The 23,071-nt window shown below is 39.2% G+C and overlaps 2 protein-coding genes across 3 annotated transcripts; both read left to right on the forward strand.

Moving 5' to 3' along the window:
• Positions 1-244: 244 nt before the first annotated feature.
• On the forward strand, positions 245-4,808 carry LOC103473336 (uncharacterized). 2 transcript variants are annotated; one of them, XM_081613554.1, is made up of 7 exons: positions 245-896; positions 1,756-2,605; positions 3,308-3,378; positions 3,470-3,526; positions 3,626-3,824; positions 4,394-4,501; positions 4,610-4,808. In XM_081613554.1, exons 1-7 carry the CDS (start codon positions 880-882, stop codon positions 4,682-4,684), a joined length of 1,377 nt encoding a protein of 458 aa, XP_081469680.1. In that variant the 5' UTR covers positions 245-879; the 3' UTR covers positions 4,685-4,808. The 2 variants fall into 2 exon arrangements, with proteins under 2 accessions (XP_081469680.1, XP_008421718.2); XM_008423496.3 differs by having other exon boundaries at positions 4,394-4,490.
• Positions 4,809-8,977: 4,169 nt separating this feature from the next.
• LOC145554352 (lymphoid enhancer-binding factor 1-like) lies at positions 8,978-10,500 on the forward strand. The gene is made up of 5 exons (XM_081613923.1): positions 8,978-9,070; positions 9,162-9,218; positions 9,319-9,517; positions 10,086-10,193; positions 10,302-10,500. The coding sequence occupies exons 3-5, from the start codon at positions 9,320-9,322 to the stop codon at positions 10,374-10,376; spliced, it is 381 nt and encodes a 126-aa protein (XP_081470049.1). The 5' UTR covers positions 8,978-9,070; positions 9,162-9,218; position 9,319; the 3' UTR covers positions 10,377-10,500.
• The last annotated feature ends 12,571 nt before the right edge of the window (positions 10,501-23,071 follow it).

The raw sequence follows: 23,071 nt of genomic DNA on the forward strand, positions 1-23,071 counted from the left end.
GCAGCAGCTTTTAACCAGTCCACAGTTCGTACATCAACCTGCATTCAAGTCCTCCTCCCCGTGTTTTCCCTGACCGTTGGTCGCGGTCCGCTCGGAATCACTGAAGACCGTTGATCCGGAAGGCTGAGTCTGGCATGGTGCTGTTAAACCAGGTTTCCGGTAGGCAAAGAACGGCACAGTTCTTCATCTCTGCGGAAACTCTCAGCCTCAGATGTAACAAATCCACCTTGTTATCCATTGACCGGACATTGGCCAGCTGGGCCCACGCGCCGGCCCGCTTCCCCCTATTCTGTTTCCGGGCACAACGTTTCCTTTTGACCGTTGCTCCTCGCATCCTGCTGCGCCAGTCCGTTGATCTGAACCGCTGTCTCCCAAGTGCGGATTTCAGCCTCGGTGATAAATAAACAGCCGAATTGTCTCCAATCATGACCATCAGTTCGGCCGAGCTGTACTTCAGCCGTAAGGTTGTTGCTGAACTCTTTCCAAAAGCAGCCTGATAGATGTTAAAATAGGGCTCAACCGGGGGAGCGCGAGAAGCCGCTGCACATCTGTGCGCCGCCATAGCAACCATCTCAGTTAGAGGCACAAGACTGAAAATAGTCAGTAGGAGAAAACAACAACCAGAGGCCCTGCCGTTGATTCTAAGCTTTTAATGTCACGGTTTGCTTCTTTTCTTAAGTATGTCCTGTTAAAGCTTCAAATGATGTTGGTTTCTGGAAGGGTTTGGAAACAGAGTGGCAGAAGATCCGACTGACATGTTTCACCTTCACCGTTTCTCTTCGTCGAGCGAACAGCTTTTTAGCCTCACAGCTTGAAGGAATCAGCAGAGACAAAACTGAAGAGTATTTTAACGAGCAGGTTAGAATAGAGAAGTTGACCATGTCTGAACACGTCAGGTCAGTATTCACAGGGAGAGGGAGAGAGATTTCTTATTTTTATTTTTTTGTAATTCTGTAAAATCTAAATAACTTACTGAATTCAATATAACAATATAACAATGGGTAGAGTTGAGTTTTTTTCAACAATAGTCTCTAATTATGCAGAAAACAAACTCCTTAATATTAACATTATTAGTCAAGTTTAATAAATCTACAATCAGCAGCTAACTGTAGCTAAATGTAGTTTTCCCCAGTGATTCTGCAGAGGTACAATTACTCCAGTCAGACATCACAAACGCTTCACTATAAGATGTGGTAAAACAGATGACATGTTTATAGATGTGTTTTTAATAATGCATCACGAGTTTCATCACCACATTTTATGGTGTCTTGGAAAATGATTTGTACTCCTCAAACGTTTTCCACATAACAGCCACAAATCTCAGAGCAGATTTAAGAGACTTCATCATGTGAGATTAATTTAGATCTGGACGTTTCTCGTAGGTGAAACCTCAACCGGGGTTTGAAGCATTTACGGTGTCTAGACATAGATAGGTAGAAGTATTTCAGAGGATAAATAATAATAATAATAATAATAATAATAATAATAATAATAATAATAATAATAATAATAATAATAAATGTTATTTATTCCCTAGGGCGGCTTTAGAACCAGGGAAGGCGCAAACACCAAAATGAAAAATATAACATATTTTTTACTTTAAGAGTTCATCATATATTTTATTTCAAAAGGTGTTTTTACACCTTAAAAAAAAAAAAAAAAGATTAGAAACAGTTTTTGGTGAATAAACATATGATGCCTGCAGTGACTAAATTGTATGGTATTAAATGTCAGCTTTATATCTTCATACGTCAGGCCGAGTTCAGTGAAGCCCAGAGATTCGAGGAGCTCCGTCTCCTGCCAGGAGCTCACCGAGGAATTCGACCACACCCTGCCAGAGAAGAGGGTGATGTTTGACAACGACTGGAACTATATAGAAAAGTTTATTGAGGACGAGCTCAGCTCCTCTTCTTGTTCGCTACTGACGCTTCCTCTTTCTCCACAAGTCACAGAATCTCATAATTCTGAGTTCTGGATGAGTTCCGGGAATACGGAGGATCCAGAGAACTCTGTCTATGACAGCATCACCCTAACCCCAGCAACGAAGAAGGAAGTGCTCAAAACCTGGGAGTTTGTAGATGGCCTTCTTAGGGAGAGTTTAAGGAGTGACAGAGATTCAGAGAACTCTGTCTCTAGTGAGAAGTTCAACGCAGAAATTAACTCGACTTTGCAAGAGGAGTTTGAAAACAAAAACTGGACTAACGGGGACAATATGGAAGACCTTCTTAGGAAGAATCAGCTCCTCCCTCCTCCATTACTGACACCTTATACTTCTCCTGTCTGGCTTGCTCCACCACAGTCCCACACTAACACTGTACTGACTCAGGGTGGAGTTCAAGAGCACATGTTCATGCTTCCACTTCCAACATTTACCCATCATGCTCCTCTTCATGCTCATCCACCTTTCATCCGTGCTCCACTAGAGGTCACCAGTAACACCAACGCTCCATTCAGTCTGGGAGCACAACATGATCACGTGTTCAGGCCTCCACCTCCAAGATTTACCCATCATGCTCCTCCTTTTCCTCTTGTACTGCCTGCCGTACAACAGATGATTATCCGACCTCCTGCCCTGCCAGCAGGAGGCGCTGACAGTCAGGAACTGGTGAGTCAGTGACAGAGACTAAGCCTTCCCTCAATAAATATGCTAATCAATTAAGTATTATTTTATAGTGCAGCAGATAATTGTATAATTCTGTAAAATCCTTAACACCCGGATACAAGAACCTATTACAGCACTAGTTATTGCAAGTGGTGGGCACAACTAATCAGAAAGTTTAGGTTCATTAACCACAAACTCGCTAAACAACAATCTTAGCTACAGCAAGTCTAAATTGCTAAAAACATTTTTTTTAAAAACTCACGGAAACCAACCGCTTAGCTGCTAACATAAAAAGTTAGCTGAAAAAAAATGCTAAAACCGCATTATAATATTAGCTGAAGTTAGCCAACCATTAAGACAACTGTCTTAAGACAACTGTCCTAACCATTTAGATCACTGTCTTAAAGATTAGTCTGAATTGTTAACTAACCATTAATTAATAATTAATTAATAATTGTCTTAATTGTTAGCTAACAATTAAGACAACTTTTTTAATCGTTAGTTTGAATGATTAGCTAACCATTCAGACAGCTAATCTGAATGGTTAGCGTTAGCTAACTGTTGGTTTGAGACTCGCAAACAGCAAAGTCCTTCATTTCTGAATTTGCTGCATGTTATTGGGTTTGTGGGGTCCAGTAACCTGGTGGGTCGATTTCAATCCCAGCAGCTGGCTGTAACACACTTATTTTGTGTTTTTACCTTCAGAATCTGCACAGTTTATCCATAAGTTGTCTACCTCCAGATGAAGGCATCTGTTGTCTACCAATAGGATTTCTGTAAGTAACACACATAACACCCACAAAACTCTTAACCTGTGGAGCTTTTGTTTGTATGTTCACACAGTCATGTTGCTGTGATTCTGTGCAGGAATGAAGAAACGCTGTACAACGCTGTTCATGCTCCTCTGAATGTCAACACCTCAAAGTAACTTTTTAAAAAATGGATTCCTTCTAGTTGTTTTCTTATCTTTTGTGTCTCAGCTGATAAGGTTTCTGTGTTCTTCCTTGTTTTTTTCCTCTGCAGTATGTTCACACACAGCAGTCTGTTGTTTGCCGACAACAGACACAACAGACGAGTTAGAGACCGGCGGGATGAAGGTCGACCGTACGTTAAAAAGCCACCAAATGCCTTCATGCTTTTCCTGAAGGAGATTAGACCAAAGGTCATGTCTGAACTCAACACCAACAAAAGTGCTATGGTGAATACAGTTGTGGGAGAAATGGTGAGTCAGAACTTTCAGGAAATCTGCATCCAGTTAGATAATTTAAGATCATATTGATGTGGTTTTGTCCAGTCTACACTGAAAAAAAAATAGAACTGAGTTCTGACTTTAAAAAATAAAAACAAAGTTACTTTTAAGTTACAAATATAACTTAATTTATTTACATTTATTTAATATGACAATTTAATAAATGCAATTGCATAAACTTAATTTGATTATTTGTAACAAATTAACTGTGATTTCTTCTTTATTGGATCACCCGTTTTCTTTTTCCACTGCAAATTTGTTACAACTTAAAAAAACAAAAACAGGGAAGTAAAACTGCCACAAGTATTAATAATACTACTACTAATAATAATAACGTCTATTGATGAAAGTGAGGAAGTTCAACTTCATCCCTCATGAGCAGAGCAGAGTCTGAAACTAAATCAGTTTCAGACTGATTTAGTTTCCCATAAAAAAATGGGAAAAACTCAAGAAGCAAATAGTTTAATATTCCTGGTTGTGTGTGTTGCATCAGCTGGACTGGTCAGTGTCAGTACTGACATGGTTCCGTCGTGTTTCCACAGTGGAAATCTTTGCCAGTCGAGGTGAAGGCCAGATATTTCGAGAAGGCCAGACTGGAACAAAAGCTCCACGAGCAGCAACACCCTGGTTGGTCCACGGGTGATAACTATGTACGAGCGTTCTGTTCAAACATGGTCGCATCAACAGCTTCACGCTGATAAAACACTGAGACCAGAATTAGATCCTTCCAACTGAAGTCTTATGTATTTTACTTTTAGGGCAAGAAGAGGAGGAGGGTGAAAAATAAGACCTCAGAGCAGCAGCAGCAGGAACAACAGCAGTACAGTCTGTAAGACTGATTTCTGTTCATCCCTGCATGTGTTCATACAATGAAGATATGAAATATATTCAAAGTGAGTCACTTTGGATAACATGACTGTCAGTTCTGTGGAGTTTAAATAAATGCATTTAATTAAACGCAGGGCCTCTTGAACATTTTCCAGCTTTCTCACACACTTAGATCTGACGGCCCTCTTAAGCATGAGCTGTTCACTCCACAAATCAAGCCTTTACAGAAGAGTGACAAGAAGAAAGCCGCTGTTGAAAGAAATTCATAAAGCATGCTGGTTACATTTTGCCACAAGCCATGTACGGGAAATGACAGACGTGCGCTGGTCAAATGTGACCAACATGTTCAATCCTACATGCATTGGTGAAGACAAACGTGTAGGTTTCCTCTAGCAAGATGGACACGATATCAAAACTATGAGAGAAACATGACCCAGTCAAAGTCCAGACCCGGATAAAATTTTGAATCTGTGGCAAGACTGACTGTTTACTAAAAAAAAAAAAAAAAATCTGGAAAAAAATTCAGTCTGTATCTATAGTGTTACTTGAAAAGTGCTTCCACAAAATGTTTTTATACAGGGGCTAAATATAAATGAACACTATATTTTTTGCAGGTTTTTCTTTGGTAAAAAGAAAGAAAGCAATTACTTAGTTTATTTTCTCTTTACAGTTTGGCATTGTTTTGTGTTGCTCTATCGTATTAAATCCCAAACGCAGTGAACTGAGATTTTAACGTGACTAAACGTGGAAACGTTCAGGGCATGTGTACCACTGTTTGAGAATCACTAAAACTCAAAAGCATTCATTTAACTATTATTAGTTATTCAAAAGTCTCTTCATATGCAGAGTATGTACTTTACAAAGTACAAACACAAGATTTTCTTGAATTTTTCCTAACAGTCAGAAACCCCCCCAATATGTTTTCTCATTGAAAACGCTTAAGACTCCAGATTTCAAAAGTCTTTCAGTTTCAAACTATTTTTAACATCTAATTAGAAGTGTTGTTGTGTATAAAATGTGACATTTCGTACATGAACACCTAAATAATTGTATTTGCTAGTTTTAGAAACAGATGCTTTTTGGAAGAACAGCATCTTCTTGTACTCAAGAAGTACAACCTTCCATAAGAGCTGTCGTAATAAATCATACATAGAAGAATTTACTCCAACATAGGCAAATTAATCTGACAGTGAAACTATTCCTTTTTAATCAATGTTCAAGAATTACTGACTTTAAACAAATCTTGCTGAAAAGTTGCGTCTAAGTTATTTGCCTTATTTCAATCGTACTAAGATATTTGGACTAGAAACTAGACTTGAGAAATTTGGTGAAATTTTGTGGGGGGGTTTCAGTGTTCCATCAGGTTAGTGGCCCTCACCATACAAATGTGCTAATATTGAAAAAGACAATATTCCGCAATCCCAGTGTTTCCAACACTAGGATTAGAAACGCAAAATCTAATCCATTAAATTAGAAACGCGAAAGAGGTCTCACATGAAGCGAGTTTGCTTATATATAAATATAAATATATATATAAATCATAATCCTCCTATCACTCGTCGTTTCCGCTATGGTTTCCGCCATGAGTAACGTCCGGTTAATGATCACGTGAGGCTCGTGACGCAAAACAAAAAAAAAAAAAAAAAGGTTTATATCGCGGTTTTGCTACATGTGCCAATTTCAATAGAACAGCAAAACCACGGCATACTCGGGCAAAAATATTTAAGCTTTTTTTTTTTTTTAATTGCCGTGTTCTCATTAAGCAAAATCCAATTTCGCAGCTAGCTAACGCAGCTCTTGTGGTTCAATGGGTGAGAAACCTTTTGAGTGATGATACTAGGCGTTTCCTCATAATGAAACTTTTCTGCCCTGATATGGACAAACTGCACAACAATACGTTTTTATCTCTAAGGTTTAACACTTTGAGTGCAGCAGGGTTTGCATACAGGCAAAGCAGAACGTCGCGGAACAGATAGAACCCGTGCGGAACGCCTGTACTCCTTCCCGGGACAATGAGGCCGTGGCTGCTGCTGGTCTCTCTGCTCCTCTCTGACTTGAGTCTCCTTGGAGACGGGGACAGGATTACGGATTACTTTTACTGGCCTTTGTGCAGAAAACTGCTCCTCGGCAGACCCAGGGCACCTTCTGAAAAACTTCACACTGCGCACAGCTGTCCGTGCCTCCACAAGTACTGTGTGTATATGGCTGAGCAGCAGATGCAAAGGAGCCTATCTTTTTACTGGACACACAGACTCCATTATTCTAACCGGGAACCGGCAGGAATAATTCAGGGGATTCGTTTTCCAGCACTGGTATGCTTTTTCTCCCTTTTTCCCCTCCATACTATATTAATGCTAATCTAATGCAATCTCCCATCTGATTATTAAACTGTTGGATATTGATGGCTTTTGTCTGCTGGTCCAGATGGGATGGCCACACTACTGCAAAGCAACCAAGCATTCAACAAATTACACCATCTATAATTGGGAAGCAGATAAGAACTCATTTTGAGGCATTTTTCTATAATTCCAAGCTGATATCTGCAGAAACCTATGAAACTGAGTGGAATTTCGAAGGATATTTACCAAGTGTCAAGAAATATATATATAATTTTTGCTCTATTTCTAATACATATTTTCAGTCCAGTAGTGAACGGTAAAACTCTGGTACATTTGTTTAGTGGAGAGAAAAAAACCCTGAATGAAAAATGCATCATTTCATGAGATTCAATGTTTTTTTATAATGTAACTGTTTGTGTTACATCTTAACAAAGTGTTATGTTTATGTCATGCTATTGTTGGAATTCATCTGACTGGTAAATTAGATGTAATTTAACTCTGGTGCAAATGTAGAGCTGGTATGGTAGTGGCAGCATCATGCTGCGGTGATGTTTTCCTTTGGTCGGGAAAGGGAGGCTGGTCTCTAGGTGGACCTAGCTAATAGTTTCTAAAAACAAAAAACCTACAGCTGTAAATTCAGCACAAAAAAAAAAAAAAAAAAAGCTTCTACAAATTATTGACTGAGGTCGATTAGGTGCAAATGCATGCCACACTTTTCAGATTGTTATTGGAAAGAATAATGATAATTAAACGTGTAAGTTTTGTTTTGAAGTCAGCTTTATGTACTGCTTCATGTTGGTCAATCTCATAAAATTCCCCTGAAAAGCATTAGTTTTTAGTTACAATCTATGACAAAAAGTAAAAAAAAGTGTATGAAAAGGGACAGTATTTTGAGAGAGAGAGAGAGAGAGAGACCTAAAAACTAACTCATAGCCTTGAAGATGCACAGTGGAACCGGACCAAACTTTGGACATGTCTGCAACAAAACAAACTCAGAGGGTCAGAATTATTTTTTTTTTTTTTACTGCATTTCGTTTTGCATTGAGAGTTCTGCATAAGTCAGAACTTTAATGAAGCAGAACCTCAATGCAATTTGGTTAAAAATAAGAAATATCCCACATTTCACAGACATCCCAGAGTAGTGGGTTACCCTGAGGAGGAAAATTCAGGTGACTGCCAAAGTCGAGATGGATTTTTCCTTTGGGAGCCATGACTGTTAAAAAATGTCAACTAAATGTATACATAAATGTATATATATATATATATATATATATATATATATATATATATATATATATTAGCATGGAATAGGGTTGACTGCACAAGAAGCCCCCATGTGACTCTAAAATGGGGTCGATGTGGTTTTTAGCGATTTTGCAACTAATTTCTCCTTCTGTCATTTCAGGCTGTGGCTTCTGTAAATGGAGCAGGGAAACATTTTCCAGCATTTCTGGAAAAATCCAACCTTCTACCTGCCCTTCATGTTATAAGCGAACCTATTAAGATTCCCATAGATGTAATTATAAACAGCCTCGATTTTCTGTCGCCCTGGTTGCGTCGGCCGTCCAGCCGCAACTTTCCATATTTCTTACTGGAGAAATCCGAGCTGCGCCGACAACTTATTCCCGATGCTGAGTTGCGGAAAATAGGATGCTGCGCAGCAACTGCACTGATTGTCGTCAAATTGAGCCAACTGTCTTAATTATTAGATGTCGTTAGCTAACCATGTCTGAATGGTTAGCTAACCATTCAGACATGGTTAGCTAACCATTCAGACAGCTAACAATTAAGACAGTTGTCTTAATGGTTAGTCTGAATGGTTAGCGTTAGCTAACTGTTGGTTTGAGACTCGCAAACAGCAAAGTCCTTCATTTCTGATTTTGCTGCATGTTATTGGGTTTGTGGGGTCCAGTAACCTGGTGGGTCGATTTCAATCCCAGCAGCTGGTTGTAACACACTTATTTTGTGTTTTTACCTTCAGAATCTGCACAGTTTATCCATAAGTTGTCTACCTCCAGATGAAGGCATCTGTTGTCTACCAATAGGATTTCTGTAAGTAACACACATAACACCCACAAAACTCTTAATCTGTGGAGCTTTTGTTTGTATGTTCACACAGTCATGTTGCTGTGATTCTGTGCAGGAATGAAGAAACGCTGTACAACGCTGTTCATGCTCCTCTGAATGTCAACACCTCAAAGTAACTTTTTAAAAAATGGATTCCTTCTAGTTGTTTTCTTATCTTTTGTGTCTCAGCTGATAAGGTTTCTGTGTTCTTCCTTGTTTTTTTTCCTCTGCAGTATGTTCACACACAGCAGTCTGTTGTTTGCCGACAACAGACACAACAGACGAGTTAGAGACCGGCGGGATGAAGGCCGACCGTACGTTAAAAAGCCACCAAATGCCTTCATGCTTTTCCTGAAGGAGATTAGACCAAAGGTCATGTCTGAACTCAACACCAACAAAAGTGCTATGGTGAATACAGTTGTGGGAGAAATGGTGAGTCAGAACTTTCAGGAAATCTGCATCCAGTTAGATAATTTAAGATCATATTGATGTGGTTTTGTCCAGTCTACACTGAAAAAAAATAGAACTGAATTCTGACTTTAAAAAATAAAAACAAAGTTACTTTTAAGTTACAAATATAACTTAATTTATTTACATTTATTTAATATGACAATTTAATAAATGCAATTGCATAAACTTAATTTGATTATTTGTAACAAATTAACTGTGATTTCTTCTTTATTGGATCACCCGTTTTCTTTTTCCACTGCAAATTTGTTACAACTTAAAAAAACAAAAACAGGAAAGTAAAACTGCCACAAGTATTAATAATACTACTACTAATAATAATAACGTCTATTGATGAAAGTGAGGAAGTTCAACTTCATCCCTCATGAGCAGAGCAGAGTCTGAAACTAAATCAGTTTCAGACTGATTTGGTTTCCCATAAAAAAATGGGAAAAACTCAAGAAGCAAATAGTTTAATATTCCTGGTTGTGTTTGTTGCGTCAGCTGGACTGGTCAGTGTCAGTACTGACATGGTTCCGTCGTGTTTCCACAGTGGAAATCTTTGCCAGCCGAGGTGAAGGCCAGATATTTCGAGAAGGCCAGACTGGAACAAAAGCTCCACGAGCAGCAACACCCTGGTTGGTCCACGGGTGAGAACTATGTACGTGCGTTCTGTTCAAACATGGTCGCAACAACAGCTTCACGCTGATAAAACACTGAGACCAGAATTAGATCCTTCCAACTGAAGTCTGATGTATTTTACTTTTAGGGCAAGAAGAGGAGGAGGGTGAAAAATAAGACCTCAGAGCAGCAGCAGCAGGAACAACAGCAGTACAGTCTGTAAGACTGATTTCTGTTCATCCCTGCATGTGTTCATACAATGAAGATATGAAATATATTCAAAGTGAGTCACTTTGGATAACATGACTGTCAGTTCTGTGGAGTTTAAATAAATGCATTTAATTAAACACAGGGCCTCTTGAACATTTTCCAGCTTTCTCACACACTTAGATCTGACGGCCCTCTTAAGCATGAGCTGTTCACTCCACAAATCAAGCCTTTACAGAAGAGTGACAAGAAGAAAGCCGCTGTTGAAAGAAATTCATAAAGCATGCTGGTTACATTTTGCCACAAGCCATGTACGGGAAATGACAGACGTGCGCTGGTCGAATGTGACCAACATGTTCAATCCTACATGCATTGGTGAAGACAAACGTGTAGGTTTCCTCTAGCAAGATGGACACGATATCAAAACTATGAGAGAAACATGACCCAGTCAAAGTCCAGACCTGGATAAAATTTTGAATCTGTGGCAAGACTGACTGTTTACTAAAAAAAAAACAAAAAATCTGGAAAAAAATTCAGTCTGTATCTACAGTGTCACTTGAAAAATATAAATATAAATGAACACTATTTTTTGCAGGTTTTTCTTTGGTAAAAAGAAAGACATATAAAGCAATTACTTAGTTTATTTTTTCTTTACAGTTTGGCATTGTTTTGTGTTGCTCTATCGTATTAAATCCCAAACGCAGTGAACTGAGATTTTAACGTGACTAAACGTGGAAACGTTCAGGGCATGTGTACCACTATTATTAGATATTCAAAAGTCTCTTCATATGCAGAGAATGTACTTTACAAAGTACAAACACAAGATTTTCTCATTGAAAAAGCTCAAGTCTCCAGATTTCAAAAGTCTTTCAGTTTCAAACTATTTTTAACATCTAATTAGAAGTGTTGTTGTGTATAAAATGTGACATTTCGTACATGAACACCTAAATAATTGTATTTGCCAGTTTTAGAAACAGATGCTGTTTGGAAGAACAGCATCTTCTTGTACTCAAGAAGTACAACCTTCCATAAGAGCTGTCGTAATAAATCATACATAGAAGAATTTACTCCAACATAGGCAAATTAATCTGACAGTGAAACTATTCCTTTTTAATCAATGTTCAAGAATTACTGACTTTAAACAAATCTTGCTGAAAAGTTGCGTCTAAGTTATTTGCCTTATTTCAATCGTACTAAGATATTTGGACTAGAAACTAGACTTGAGAAATTTGGTGAAATTTTGTGGGGGGTTAGGGGGGTTTCAGTGTTCCATCAGGTTAGTGGCCCTCACCATACAAATGTGCTAATATTGAAAAAGACAATATTCCGCAATCCCAGTGTTTCCAACACTAGGATTAGAAACGCAAAATCTAATCCATTAAATTAGAAACGCGAAAGAGGTCTCACATGAAGCGAGTTTGCTTATATATAAATATAAATATATATATAAATCATAATCCTCCTATCACTCGTCGTTTCCGCTATGGTTTCCGCCATGAGTAACGTCCGGTTAATGATCACGTGAGGCTCGTGACGCAAAAAAAAAAAAAAAAAGGTTTATATCGCGGTTTTGCTACATGTGCCAATTTCAATAGAACAGCAAAACCACGGCATACTCGGGCAAAAATATTTAAGCTTTTTTTTTTTTTTAATTGCCGTGTTCTCATTAAGCAAAATCCAATTTCGCAGCTAGCTAACGCAGCTCTTGTGGTTCAATGGGTGAGAAACCTTTTGAGTGATGATACTAGGCGTTTTCCTCATAATGAAACTTTTCTGCCCTGATATGGACAAACTGCACCACAATACGTTTTTATCTCTAAGGTTTAACACTTTTGAGTGCAGCAGGGTTTGCATACAGGCAAAGCAGAACGTCGCGGAACAGATAGAACCCGTGCGGAACGCCTGTACTCCCTTCCCGGGACAATGAGGCCGTGGCTGCTGCTGGTCTCTCTGCTCCTCTCTGACTTGAGTCTCCTTGGAGACGGGGACAGGATTACGGATTACTTTTACTGGCCTTTGTGCAGAAAACTGCTCCTCGGCAGACCCAGGGCACCTTCTGAAAAACTTCACACTGCGCACAGCTGTCCGTGCCTCCACAAGTACTGTGTGTATATGGCTGAGCAGCAGATGCAAAGGAGCCTATCTTTTTACTGGACACACAGACTCCATTATTCTAACCGGGAACCGGCAGGAATAATTCAGGGGATTCGTTTTCCAGCACTGGTATGCTTTTTTCTCCCTTTTTTCCCTCCATACTATATTAATGATAATCTAATGCAATCTCCCATCTGATTATTAAACTGTTGGATTTTGATGGCTTTTGTCTGCTGGTCCAGATGGGATGGCCACACTACTGCAAAGCAGCCAAGCATTCAACAAATTACACCATCTATAATTGGGAAGCAGATAAGAACTCATTTTGAGGCATTTTTCTATAATTCCAAGCTGATATCTGCAGAAACCTATGAAACTGAGTGGAATTTCGAAGGATATTTACCAAGTGTCAAGAAATATATATATAATTTTTGCTCTATTTCTAATACATATTTTCAGTAGTGAACAGTAAAACTCTGGTACATTTGTTTAGTGGAGAAAAAAAAACCCTGAATGAAAAATGCATCATTTCATGAGATTCAATGTTTTTTTTATAATGTAACTGTTTGTGTTACATCTTAACAAAGTGTTATGTTTATGTCATGCTATTGTTGGAATTCATCTGACTGGTAAATTAGATGTAATTTAACTCTGGTGTAAATGTAGAGCTGGTATGGTAGTGGCAGCATCATGCTGCGGTGATGTTTTCCTTCGGTCGGGAAAGGGAGGCTGGTCTCTAGGTGGACGTAGCTAATAGTTTCTAAAAACAAAAAACCTACAGCTGTAAATTCAGCAAAAAAAAAAGCTTCTACAAATTATTGACTGAGGTCGATTAGGTGCAAATGCATGCCACACTTTTCAGATTGTTATTTGGAAAAAATAAAGATAATTAAAAAAAACGTGTAAGTTTTCGTTTTGAAGTCACCTTTATGGACTGCTTTATGTTGGTCAATCTCATAAAATCCCCCAGAAAAGCATTAGTTTTTAGTTACAATCTATGACAAAAAGTAAAAAAAAAGTGTATGAAGAGGGACAGTATTTTGAGAGAGAGAGAAAGAGAGAGAGAGAGATAGAGAGAGAGAGAGAGAGAGAGAGAGAGAGAGAGAGAGAGAGAGAGAGAGAGAGAGAGAGAGAGAGAGAGAGAGAGAGAGAGAGAGAGAGAGAGAGAGAGAGAGAGAGAGACCTAAAAACTAACTCATAGCCTTGAAGATGTACAGTGGAACCGGACCAAACTTTGGACATGTCTGCAACAAAACAAACTCAGAGGGTCAGAATTATTTTTTTTTTTTTACTGCATTTCGTTTTGCATTGAGAGTTCTGCATAAGTCAGAACTTTAATGAAGCAGAACCTCAATGCAATTTGGTTAAAAATAAGAAATATCCCACATTTCACAGACATCCCAGAGTAGTGGGTTACCCTGAGGAGGAAAATTCAGGCGACTGCCAAAGTCGAGATGGATTTTTCCTTTGGGAGCCATGACTGTTAAAAAATGTCAACTAAATGTATACATAAATGTGTGTGTATATATATATATATATATATATATATATATATATATATATATATATATATATATATATATTGTAATAGAAAATTTCGTTTTCAGTCTTATTTCATTCCTGAAGGAACTGATGATACTTTTTACCATTTATTTACTGATAATATCTGCTTTGTTTTTGTATTTCTGCAAGATGTGTTTGTCCATTAAATAAGTTTTGCAAATAATGTTAAGATGTTTCTACAGCTGTGATAGCAGAAGAGACCTGAAGACGTCTTGGGTAAAATGCTTGATCTAATGATTGTCTTAAAGGACTGATGTGTGGAATGTAGTTTGTACCCTGTTTGAGCTGAACCCATGAACTGACAAAGAAGTGTTAGAAGTTCCTCCTGAAATCCTTATCAACTGTCTTTCCTGCCATAAAATCATCTCCTCCAAGAGGTGAGAGATAGTTCATGAGGCGGGGGTCAGGGTGTCTCTGTGGCCATCTGGCAGTAGAGATAACATCAGACTTTGGGAGGGTCTTTGTCTTGCTGTGACTATATAACGATGTGATGTGTGTTGCTCAGGGCTCTTCTACTGACTGCGCTCAGTGAGAAGGGTCTTCGAACGCTTTTGCCTTCGAATAAAGAAACTTAAAGACAAAGATTAATCTTTCTCTTATTATTGAAACAGATTCTCATTCCTTGATAATGAAATTTCCATAACAATCTGGTGTCAGAAGTGGGATCCAGCGTGTCAGGAGATCGTGGCCGACGTGAGACCGGATGTATTGGCCAACCTGAGGAGTTTGTCTTCAGTCCACCTCCAATGAGGGGAATCTGAGGTCTCGTCTCCACGGCTGCTGACCGCCTGGATCCGTAAAGGACCTTAGTGATCTCCATTGGGTGAGAACTGTTTCATGATTATTACTGGGTTTGACTCAGACGACTGTGATCCTGTGAGAAACTCCAAAGGGGAGTTAGGTTCAACTCAAAAAGAGTTTGGAAATTTTTTTTATCACAAAGCGTGATAAAAAGGGTGGTTCTTAGCACTTCTACACCTTAAGGAATGAAGGCCAGAGGAGAGACGTCTCCCTGAAAGGTTAAAATGGGATCTAGATCCTCAACAGGTTTACAGCAGTCTGACTCATTACCAAGCATGACAATAAGAAATATGGGGAAGGATGTTTGAGTGTGAAGGCCAGTTGGGACGAGTGAAGGAGAAGTTTGAAATGAAGTGGGAGAAAGAGGAAAAGAAAAGCAGGTTAAGATGAAAAATGTTGGAAAGAAAGGATGATAAATGTATGAGTTTGTGGATGGAAGAAGCAAGATGTAGAGAAAAGAAAAAGATAAGTCCTGGTATGCAAGGGGAAACATTTAAGAGGAACAGTAACAGGATGCAAAGAAAATAATAAATGATATTGTGTTCCCTTGAGTGGACATCTGGGCAGGTCGACAAGCAGTGTTAAGGTACCGACCTGGACATTATCCAGCCTCATACCTCACTTAGGCTTTAATGAGAAGAGGGCTGCTTGTTGGGTTCCACGGCTCCAGCACTGGGATTATTGTTATCTGGTGAGATAACTAAGACTAATGGGATAACTTAAAACATAAATTGTGAAATCTAACATGGCAAAGGATCCAATGAACCCTTCTCCCTGAGGAAAAGAGATTGGCTTTTAAACCTTAGGGTTTCTTTTGGAACCAGGTTATGGAAGAAATTAGTTTAAATGGTTCCAGGGAATCAACTCCTCCTCAGGGTGAAATGTTTGAGTTTATGAAAGACGTTACAGGCCATAATATGTTTTATGTTTATGTGTTTGAATAAGTAAATTATTTATGAGTTCTTAAATTTTTGGAGGAAAAATAGGTGGCTGAAAAACTATACAAGAAAAAACAAACCTAATGGACTTTCATTTGTTTTTCCTTTTCCCCCTCTGTCTGAGCCTCGCTGCAGTGCATCTGACCTCTGACCTCAACTCCTCAAGTTTGTCCTCCTATGGACTAGATGATGTCCCTCTCACACTACCAGCTGATAAAAGTGATCAACAAGATCCACAGAATCAAGAAGATCTACATCCCCTCCAGGCACTGAAGTGTCTGCTGACATCTGGGAACTGATGACTGATGGAACCTTCTCGTGCAGGAGACTACTGTGAGAAAACTCATGAGGTCTCTTGCTGGACATTCGGATAGGAACTGGTGCTCTACAGCATATGGATGATGGTGGCAACCTACTGACCCATGGCTACATCTGCTCTGGGTGAAGTCTGACAGAAGCCAGAGACTCTGACCATCACAAGCAGGCAAGACAAGTGAATGTTTTAGCCAAGGACACAACAGAGGCGGACGGAGCAGGAATTGAATCAACAATCCAGGCTGGGGGACAAAACCCTTTCAGCATTGCAAGCATCATCCCACCATCATGGAAAGGAAAAGATTTTATTCAGAGACATGAGGAGAAGACGACACCACATTGAACTGTTTGAAGCTTGTTTCATTTGTGGACAATATGGACATTGGCTGAGGGACAGTGTGGACAACCCAAAGATCAAACACCAGAACCAGTTGGACTGACAGGAAGCTGGAGGAGGAGAGAAGGGGGAGGATTATGCTGCAGCGACGCCAGCAGCAGGAGGGCGAGTGAGAGAGACGAGACATTCAAGATAAGTTATATGCACACACTGCCACTGCAATGAAGAATGCTTGCTTACTAACCTGTTCACATATAGGAATTATCCAGACAGCAAAAATGTCTCAATAGATGTCTTAATGCTCAATATTAGAGAAGTTCTCTAAGCTTGTACTGGTTACCTCTGAGTCCTGAACAATATCAGTAGATTAGGAAACTGTTAAGTGAAACTGCAAACATTTAAGTTCTGCAATGAGCTAATTAATTATGCCATGGAATTCCACAAAAAAAACATAACTGAATTATGGGTTGTAGAGATATAATATGGGATGTTTAGGAAAATAGTCAACTTGATAGTTCAGATTTTGTTGAAATGTATTATTCTGTTTGTTTTGTTTGTTTCCTATTAAGAGAAAAAGGGCAATTATCTTTAAAAAAACTAGTAATGGAAAATAAAAATGTTATCAATGGGAATTTGGTTGAAATCAACATATTTAAGTGTTGAAGATTATTCACATAGCATAAAACGTGTGTTCACCTTTGAGTGGAACAGTTAAATTAGATTTTAACATTATAATAGCAAATGGAGTTTATTAAAATTGGTGAAATGTTCCAGCAACAGAAAATTGATTAGTTTGTTCCGGAATCAAAAAAAAATATGTTGAGATATCTCTTTTGAATGTGCACATATCTTTAAATATGATTCGCAAGATTAGAGACCAAACGAATCATTAAAAAATATATATTGTTAAAGGAAAATTTGAAAATTTATGAAACTGCAGTAAAATTGATGTTTAAAATTTGAGGAAAAAAAACAAATTGAGGACTGACTGAAAATTTCTGACTGTGATGAAGTTTTGACTGACTGCAAATCTGACCAGTTTGTGTCTTTTGTGTTTGTTTCCATGTTGAAGTGAATGAGAGTGTGATTGTGCGTTTCAAAGTGATTTTTTTTAAGTAAAAGTTTGACACTGTTTGACAACTTTTGGGTTTTTGAGGGAATGTTTTTTTGAAGGAATGTCACATTAGAGGATTTGAGATTTTAGTTGTCTTCAGGATGGTAATTTTTATGTGGGAAGGTTTGATATTTTGAAGGCTTTCCTTTCCTCTTTAACGAATATAAAGGATTTTTTTTAACTTATAATACATTTTTTGGACTCTTGGGGCAGAGCGAGCCTTCTGTGATCTTAAAAGGTCTCTTTCTTGGGTGCCAGTTCTTGCATTTCTAGGCCTTGAAAATTGTTTGTTCACAGGGTAGAAAAAAAAAAGAATATCTTAATAACCTTGGACTAAGTGAAGATTCGGTTTTCCAGCAGTATGTAAATGACTCCTTGATCTGCAGGACTAATAAGGGACAATGTAGGGAGGACACTTTTAAAACTGCTTTTTAAGGGTCATAAGGCTTCTCGTTGAAGCTGCAGTGTGTAAAGGTACAGGTGACTTTACTAGGTGATGTCATCTTAAAAAGAATCAGTCACTATCTTTTCAGCAAGCTGAGCTGCTCCCAGACCACAGACCCAGGGCAAATGATACCACTCTTAGGAACCAATTTTAATTAGGACTTTTCCTTCTAACTACTTAAATATTGAGGCTCCACTTTCTTCTCTAATCAATGGGTGTGGTCTCACAGCTTACAGTGCTATTGCCTGACTACTGAACGTGGGGGAAGAGTTGAGGTGTTGAAAAGAGCGCAACTTAGTGTTCCTGCTTTGGTTCTGCTTGACCCTGATAAGTCTGTGTGAAAATGGTGGAAGTGGAAAGAGGGGGTTCATGTAATCTGCTGCGATCTCATAGTGACAAATTTTGTTACTCTTCTAAACTTGGTCCAGGCGCAGCAGGGCTTCCCTGATTTCCTTGGACCTGTGAATGCAGCTGGAAAGTTGCTCTGGCCTCGCAGAGCATTGTGAATTGCAGCACCTTGTTTGTTATGTGCTGCAGTCTGTAACTATCATCCTGCTTGAACATGAAATATCATTCCCTTTTGCAGCATGCTGACTTTGTTTCTCATCTCATTGATGTTATTGGACATGCTAAACAGTACAGGTAAACATTGAACTGTGTTGAATCCAGCCATGCTGCTGCCAACAGAGGAGGATGGGAGCCACATGACTGCTCCTCTGTTTTAGACATTGTCTGAACACCACGACCTGACTTAACAGACATGCCTCTTGCTAACCCTGACTTTGTTTTCTTTGTGGATGGTTTCTCCTTCAGATCAGATACCGGGATAAATCATGTGGGCTATGCTGTGTGTACTGAATTTGAAATTCTTTCTTCTGGGCAGCTTCCGCCACACTTTTCAGCACAGACAGCTGAGCTTGTGGCACTAACAGAAGCATGTAAATTGGCAAAAGGCAAGCGTTTAACAGTTTATACAGATTCAAGATATGCATTTGGAATAGTTCATGATTATGGAACAATTTGGAAACATCGTTCCTTTTTGAAATCAGATGGGAAATTTATCTTAAATGCCACCCAGGTAGCAGAGTTATTAGGTGCTATTCTGCTTCCCAAAGAAATAGCTGTTGTGAAATGCTCTGCCCACACAGGCCTCTCTGACTTTGTTTCTAGAGGGAATGCAGCTGCAGATGCTGCTGCAAAGGCCGGTGCATTAAAACCATTACATGTCTGCTCCACTAACCTTTGCCTACCCTCACCTTCAGAGGTCACATTGCATGAAATGCAGTCCTTTTCAACTGATGCTGAGAAGCGTATCTGGAGGAAAGATGGTTGTGTTTACACAGATGATGGGGGATGGTGTAGTTTGGATGGAAGACCATGCCTACCAAAACATTTCTTTCCCTGGTTTGCTAAGTGGGCACATGGCTTAGATCATGTGTCGAAAACTGGAATGCTTGCGGCAGTAAAGCAAAGATGGTATACAAAAGGTTTTTCTGTGACGGCAGAAAATTTTTGTAAGAAATGTCACATTTGTGCAGCTCACAATTCAACTAGAACTTTAGTGATCCCACAAGCAGCACATTCACCTCCAGATTGGCCATTTCAGCATTTGATGATGGATTTTATTGAACTAACACCTTCTGAAGGGAAAAGGTATTGCTTAGTGGTGGTAGATATGTTTTCTAAGTATGTTGAGGTTTTCCCTACAAAAAACGCAGACAGCAGCACTGTAGCAAAAGCTTTGGCAGAAATTATTCCTCGATGGGGAATACCTGTCCTTATTTCAAGTGATAATGGAACACATTTTTTAAACCAGGCGTTAAAAGACATAAGCACATTGTTTGGGTTTAAATTAAAGATAAACTGTGCATATCATCCACAGTCAGGTGGAGTTGTGGAACGTGAGAATGGCATGCTTAAAAACAAATTGGGAAAATGTTGTGAAGAAACAGGATTGTCTTGGCCAAAACCTTTACACTTGGTTTTGATGTACATGAGAATGAGGACTAGAGCGAGAGGTAATCTAAGCCCTTTTGAAATTTTGTTTAGCCGACCTGCAACAACTGGAGGAGAAACCAGCAAAAATATATACATACTAACTACTCATACCATGGAAAATAGTACGTTAGAATATTGTAAGTCTCTGTCACAGTCTCTCTGTCCCACCAGGCTGTGAAAGCTGCCCTTCCTCCGGTGGCTGATAAACTTCTACACCCTTTTAAACCTGGCCAGTGGGTTTTGGTGAAGGACACATGCAGACAGCACTGGAAATCCAGATGGTGGTTGGGGCCTTATATCGTCCTGCTGACTGACGAGCTGCCTGGATTCACGCCAGCCAGTGTAAACTGCTCACCGCAGGACCACCTACATCTGAAGGTCCAGATGAAGACGACAGAACCCCCTCCTAAGGAGGGGTTTCCAACGACTGCTCACCTGTCTTAGTAACAGGGCAGCGTGAAGCGCAGAGCCACCCAGGAAGGGGCAGCAGGATTCCAGGATTTGTTTTTGTTTTTGTGGTGTTAAGAAAGAAGAAACACCTAACAAGTAAGATGCAGTTACATGGGAAATGGAAAATGTTGTGGATACTGATTGGATTAGGGTTTCCCTATTAGTAACCATTCCCATTTCAATTTGGGAAGCTGCATCCTGACGGCAAGCAGAAAATGAAACTTCTGTTGCCACAACATCGCCTTTGGTTAGAATGAAGAGGAAAGCTAAACACGACATTGATCATCAAGAGCCAGAAGAAAACACATGGTTAGCAATTGTGAAGACAATGACAAGGAGAGTTACCAATTCCAGCTGTGTGTTTGTTCTATAATTCTGCTTTCTATTCCAATCAATCTGCTGTTGTTACTGGTCCCTACAACATGGATTAGGATTGTGGCAGTAATTGTAATTATTATGAAGAATGTTTATTTGGTTGAAAATGTGTGTTCCTTGACATCAGGTGTGAGGTCCCATATGGAAATCGGGACATTTTCCAACTCAAACTAATGATATATTTGTAAAATCTGGGATGATTCATCAATTTCGGGGACAAGATCATCCTTATCTAACTCCAGACATATGTATTTTCCGACCATATGACATGGATGTTCCTTTGGGAATTTCCAAAGGCTGTAAGAGTTGTTTTGAAAGTTTCCTGTTCAGGTATAAGGCCTTGTGATGACTTAAAGACGTATGCAGCACGGGATGATCCTGGTATCAATAACATGGTTTTATTGAATTGTACTGCTTTTCCCAATGGTTCTAGGTTTACTGTAAATATTTCTGGTAAGATGTTAACAAATGTTTGGGTTTCTCTACCTAGCATGAAGGTAGAAACATTCTGGTTCCTTCTAGAGTATGTGAGATTGTTTGGTTCAGGGGGTTGGATAGTGTGAGTGAGTTTTTTTTTTGGAGTGATTCTTATTATAAAACATGATGTTTAACACTCTTGTATGGATTAATGAGCGATGCGCAGCATTGCGGGATGTGGAACCACTGTGATGTGTTACCATGAGTGTGGTGCACGAATACAGTTTTATGAAGACTATTTCTATTTATGATTTTTCCTTAAAACCTTTGAGGTGAAAATATAGGTGGATTGGGAGGACATTTGGATTTTTTTTATATGGAAATTTTCTTGGGAGTAAGTGATTATTTGGTAATCAAAAGGGTGGAATGTAATAGAAAATTTCGTTTTCAGTCTTATTTCATTCCTGAAGGAACTGATGATACTTTTTACCATTTATTTACTGATAATATCTGCTTTGTTTTTGTATTTCTGCAAGATGTGTTTGTCCATTAAATAAGTTTTGCAAATAATGTTAAGATGTTTCTACAGCTGTGATAGCAGAAGAGACCTGAAGACGTCTTGGGTAAAATGCTTGATCTAATGATTGTCTTAAAGGACTGATGTGTGGAATGTAGTTTGTACCCTGTTTGAGCTGAACCCATGAACTGACAAAGAAGTGTTAGAAGTTCCTCCTGAAATCCTTATCAACTGTCTTTCCTGCCATAAAATCATCTCCTCCAAGAGGTGAGAGATAGTTCATGAGGCGGGGGTCAGGGTGTCTCTGTGGCCATCTGGCAGTAGAGATAACATCAGACTTTGGGAGGGTCTTTGTCTTGCTGTGACTATATAACGATGTGATGTGTGTTGCTCAGGGCTCTTCTACTGACTGCGCTCAGTGAGAAGGGTCTTCGAACGCTTTTGCCTTCGAATAAAGAAACTTAAAGACAAAGATTAATCTTTCTCTTATTATTGAAACAGATTCTCATTCCTTGATAATGAAATTTCCATAACAATATATATATATATATATATATATATTAGCATGGAATAGGGTTGACTGCACAAGAAGCCCCCATGTGACTCTAAAATGGGGTCGATGTGGTTTTTAGCGATTTTGCAACTAATTTCTCCTTCTGTCATTTCAGGCTGTGGCTTCTGTAAATGGAGCAGGGAAACATTTTCCAGCATTTCTGGAAAAATCCAACCTTCTACCTGCCCTTCATGTTATAAGCGAACCTGTTAAGATTCCCATAGATGTAATTATAAACAGCCTCGATTTCCTGTCGCCCTGGTTGCGTCGGCCGTCCAGCCGCAACTTTCCATATTTCTTACTGGAGAAATCCGAGCTGCGCCGACAACTTATTCCCGATGCTGAGTTGCGGAAAATAGGATGCTGCGCAGCAACTGCACTGATTGTCGTCTGCAGCTCCGATGACAGAGAATTGAAATCGGCAATCAGGATTAAGAAAACATGGGAAAAAGTTGTTGCGGAGCCAAGAAACAGACAAAAAGACAGAATGTGGAAAGAAATGAACTTAAAGGAGCCTCTACAGTCAAAGATCCAGACACACAAAGATAATCTTTTAACTTTCAAAGAGGATTCTGCTTTGCAAAAAAGTCTTTGGGAACAACTTTCTTCAAAAGCCGCATCTAGTAGGGATGCAGATAGAGTTTACTTTCAGGGGCCACCCCTGCTGGCATCCAAAAAGAACAAAGGATCCATATATAGGTCACAGTACGCAATAAGGCCGGCCACGGATAATGATATTGAATATTTCAGGAAAGAGTTAAACACAAAAGAAGCCGAGCCGCACTCCCTGCAGG

Source organism: Poecilia reticulata, chromosome 12, assembly GCF_904066995.2.
Source record: "Poecilia reticulata chromosome 12, P_reticulata-male-v2, whole genome shotgun sequence".
Taxonomy (NCBI): domain Eukaryota; kingdom Metazoa; phylum Chordata; class Actinopteri; order Cyprinodontiformes; family Poeciliidae; genus Poecilia; species Poecilia reticulata.

Coding starts and splice junctions, on each gene's coding strand:
- LOC103473336 (XM_081613554.1), top strand. Junction 3,379..3,469: donor TGTCTACCAATAGGATTTCT/GTAAGTAACACA, acceptor GATTCTGTGCAG/GAATGAAGAAACGCTGTACA. Junction 3,825..4,393: donor ATACAGTTGTGGGAGAAATG/GTGAGTCAGAAC, acceptor GTGTTTCCACAG/TGGAAATCTTTGCCAGTCGA.
- LOC145554352 (XM_081613923.1), top strand. CDS start 9,320: ATGTTCACACACAGCAGTCTGTTGTTTGCCGACAACAGACACAACAGA. Junction 9,518..10,085: donor ATACAGTTGTGGGAGAAATG/GTGAGTCAGAAC, acceptor GTGTTTCCACAG/TGGAAATCTTTGCCAGCCGA. Junction 10,194..10,301: donor GGTCCACGGGTGAGAACTAT/GTACGTGCGTTC, acceptor TTTTACTTTTAG/GGCAAGAAGAGGAGGAGGGT.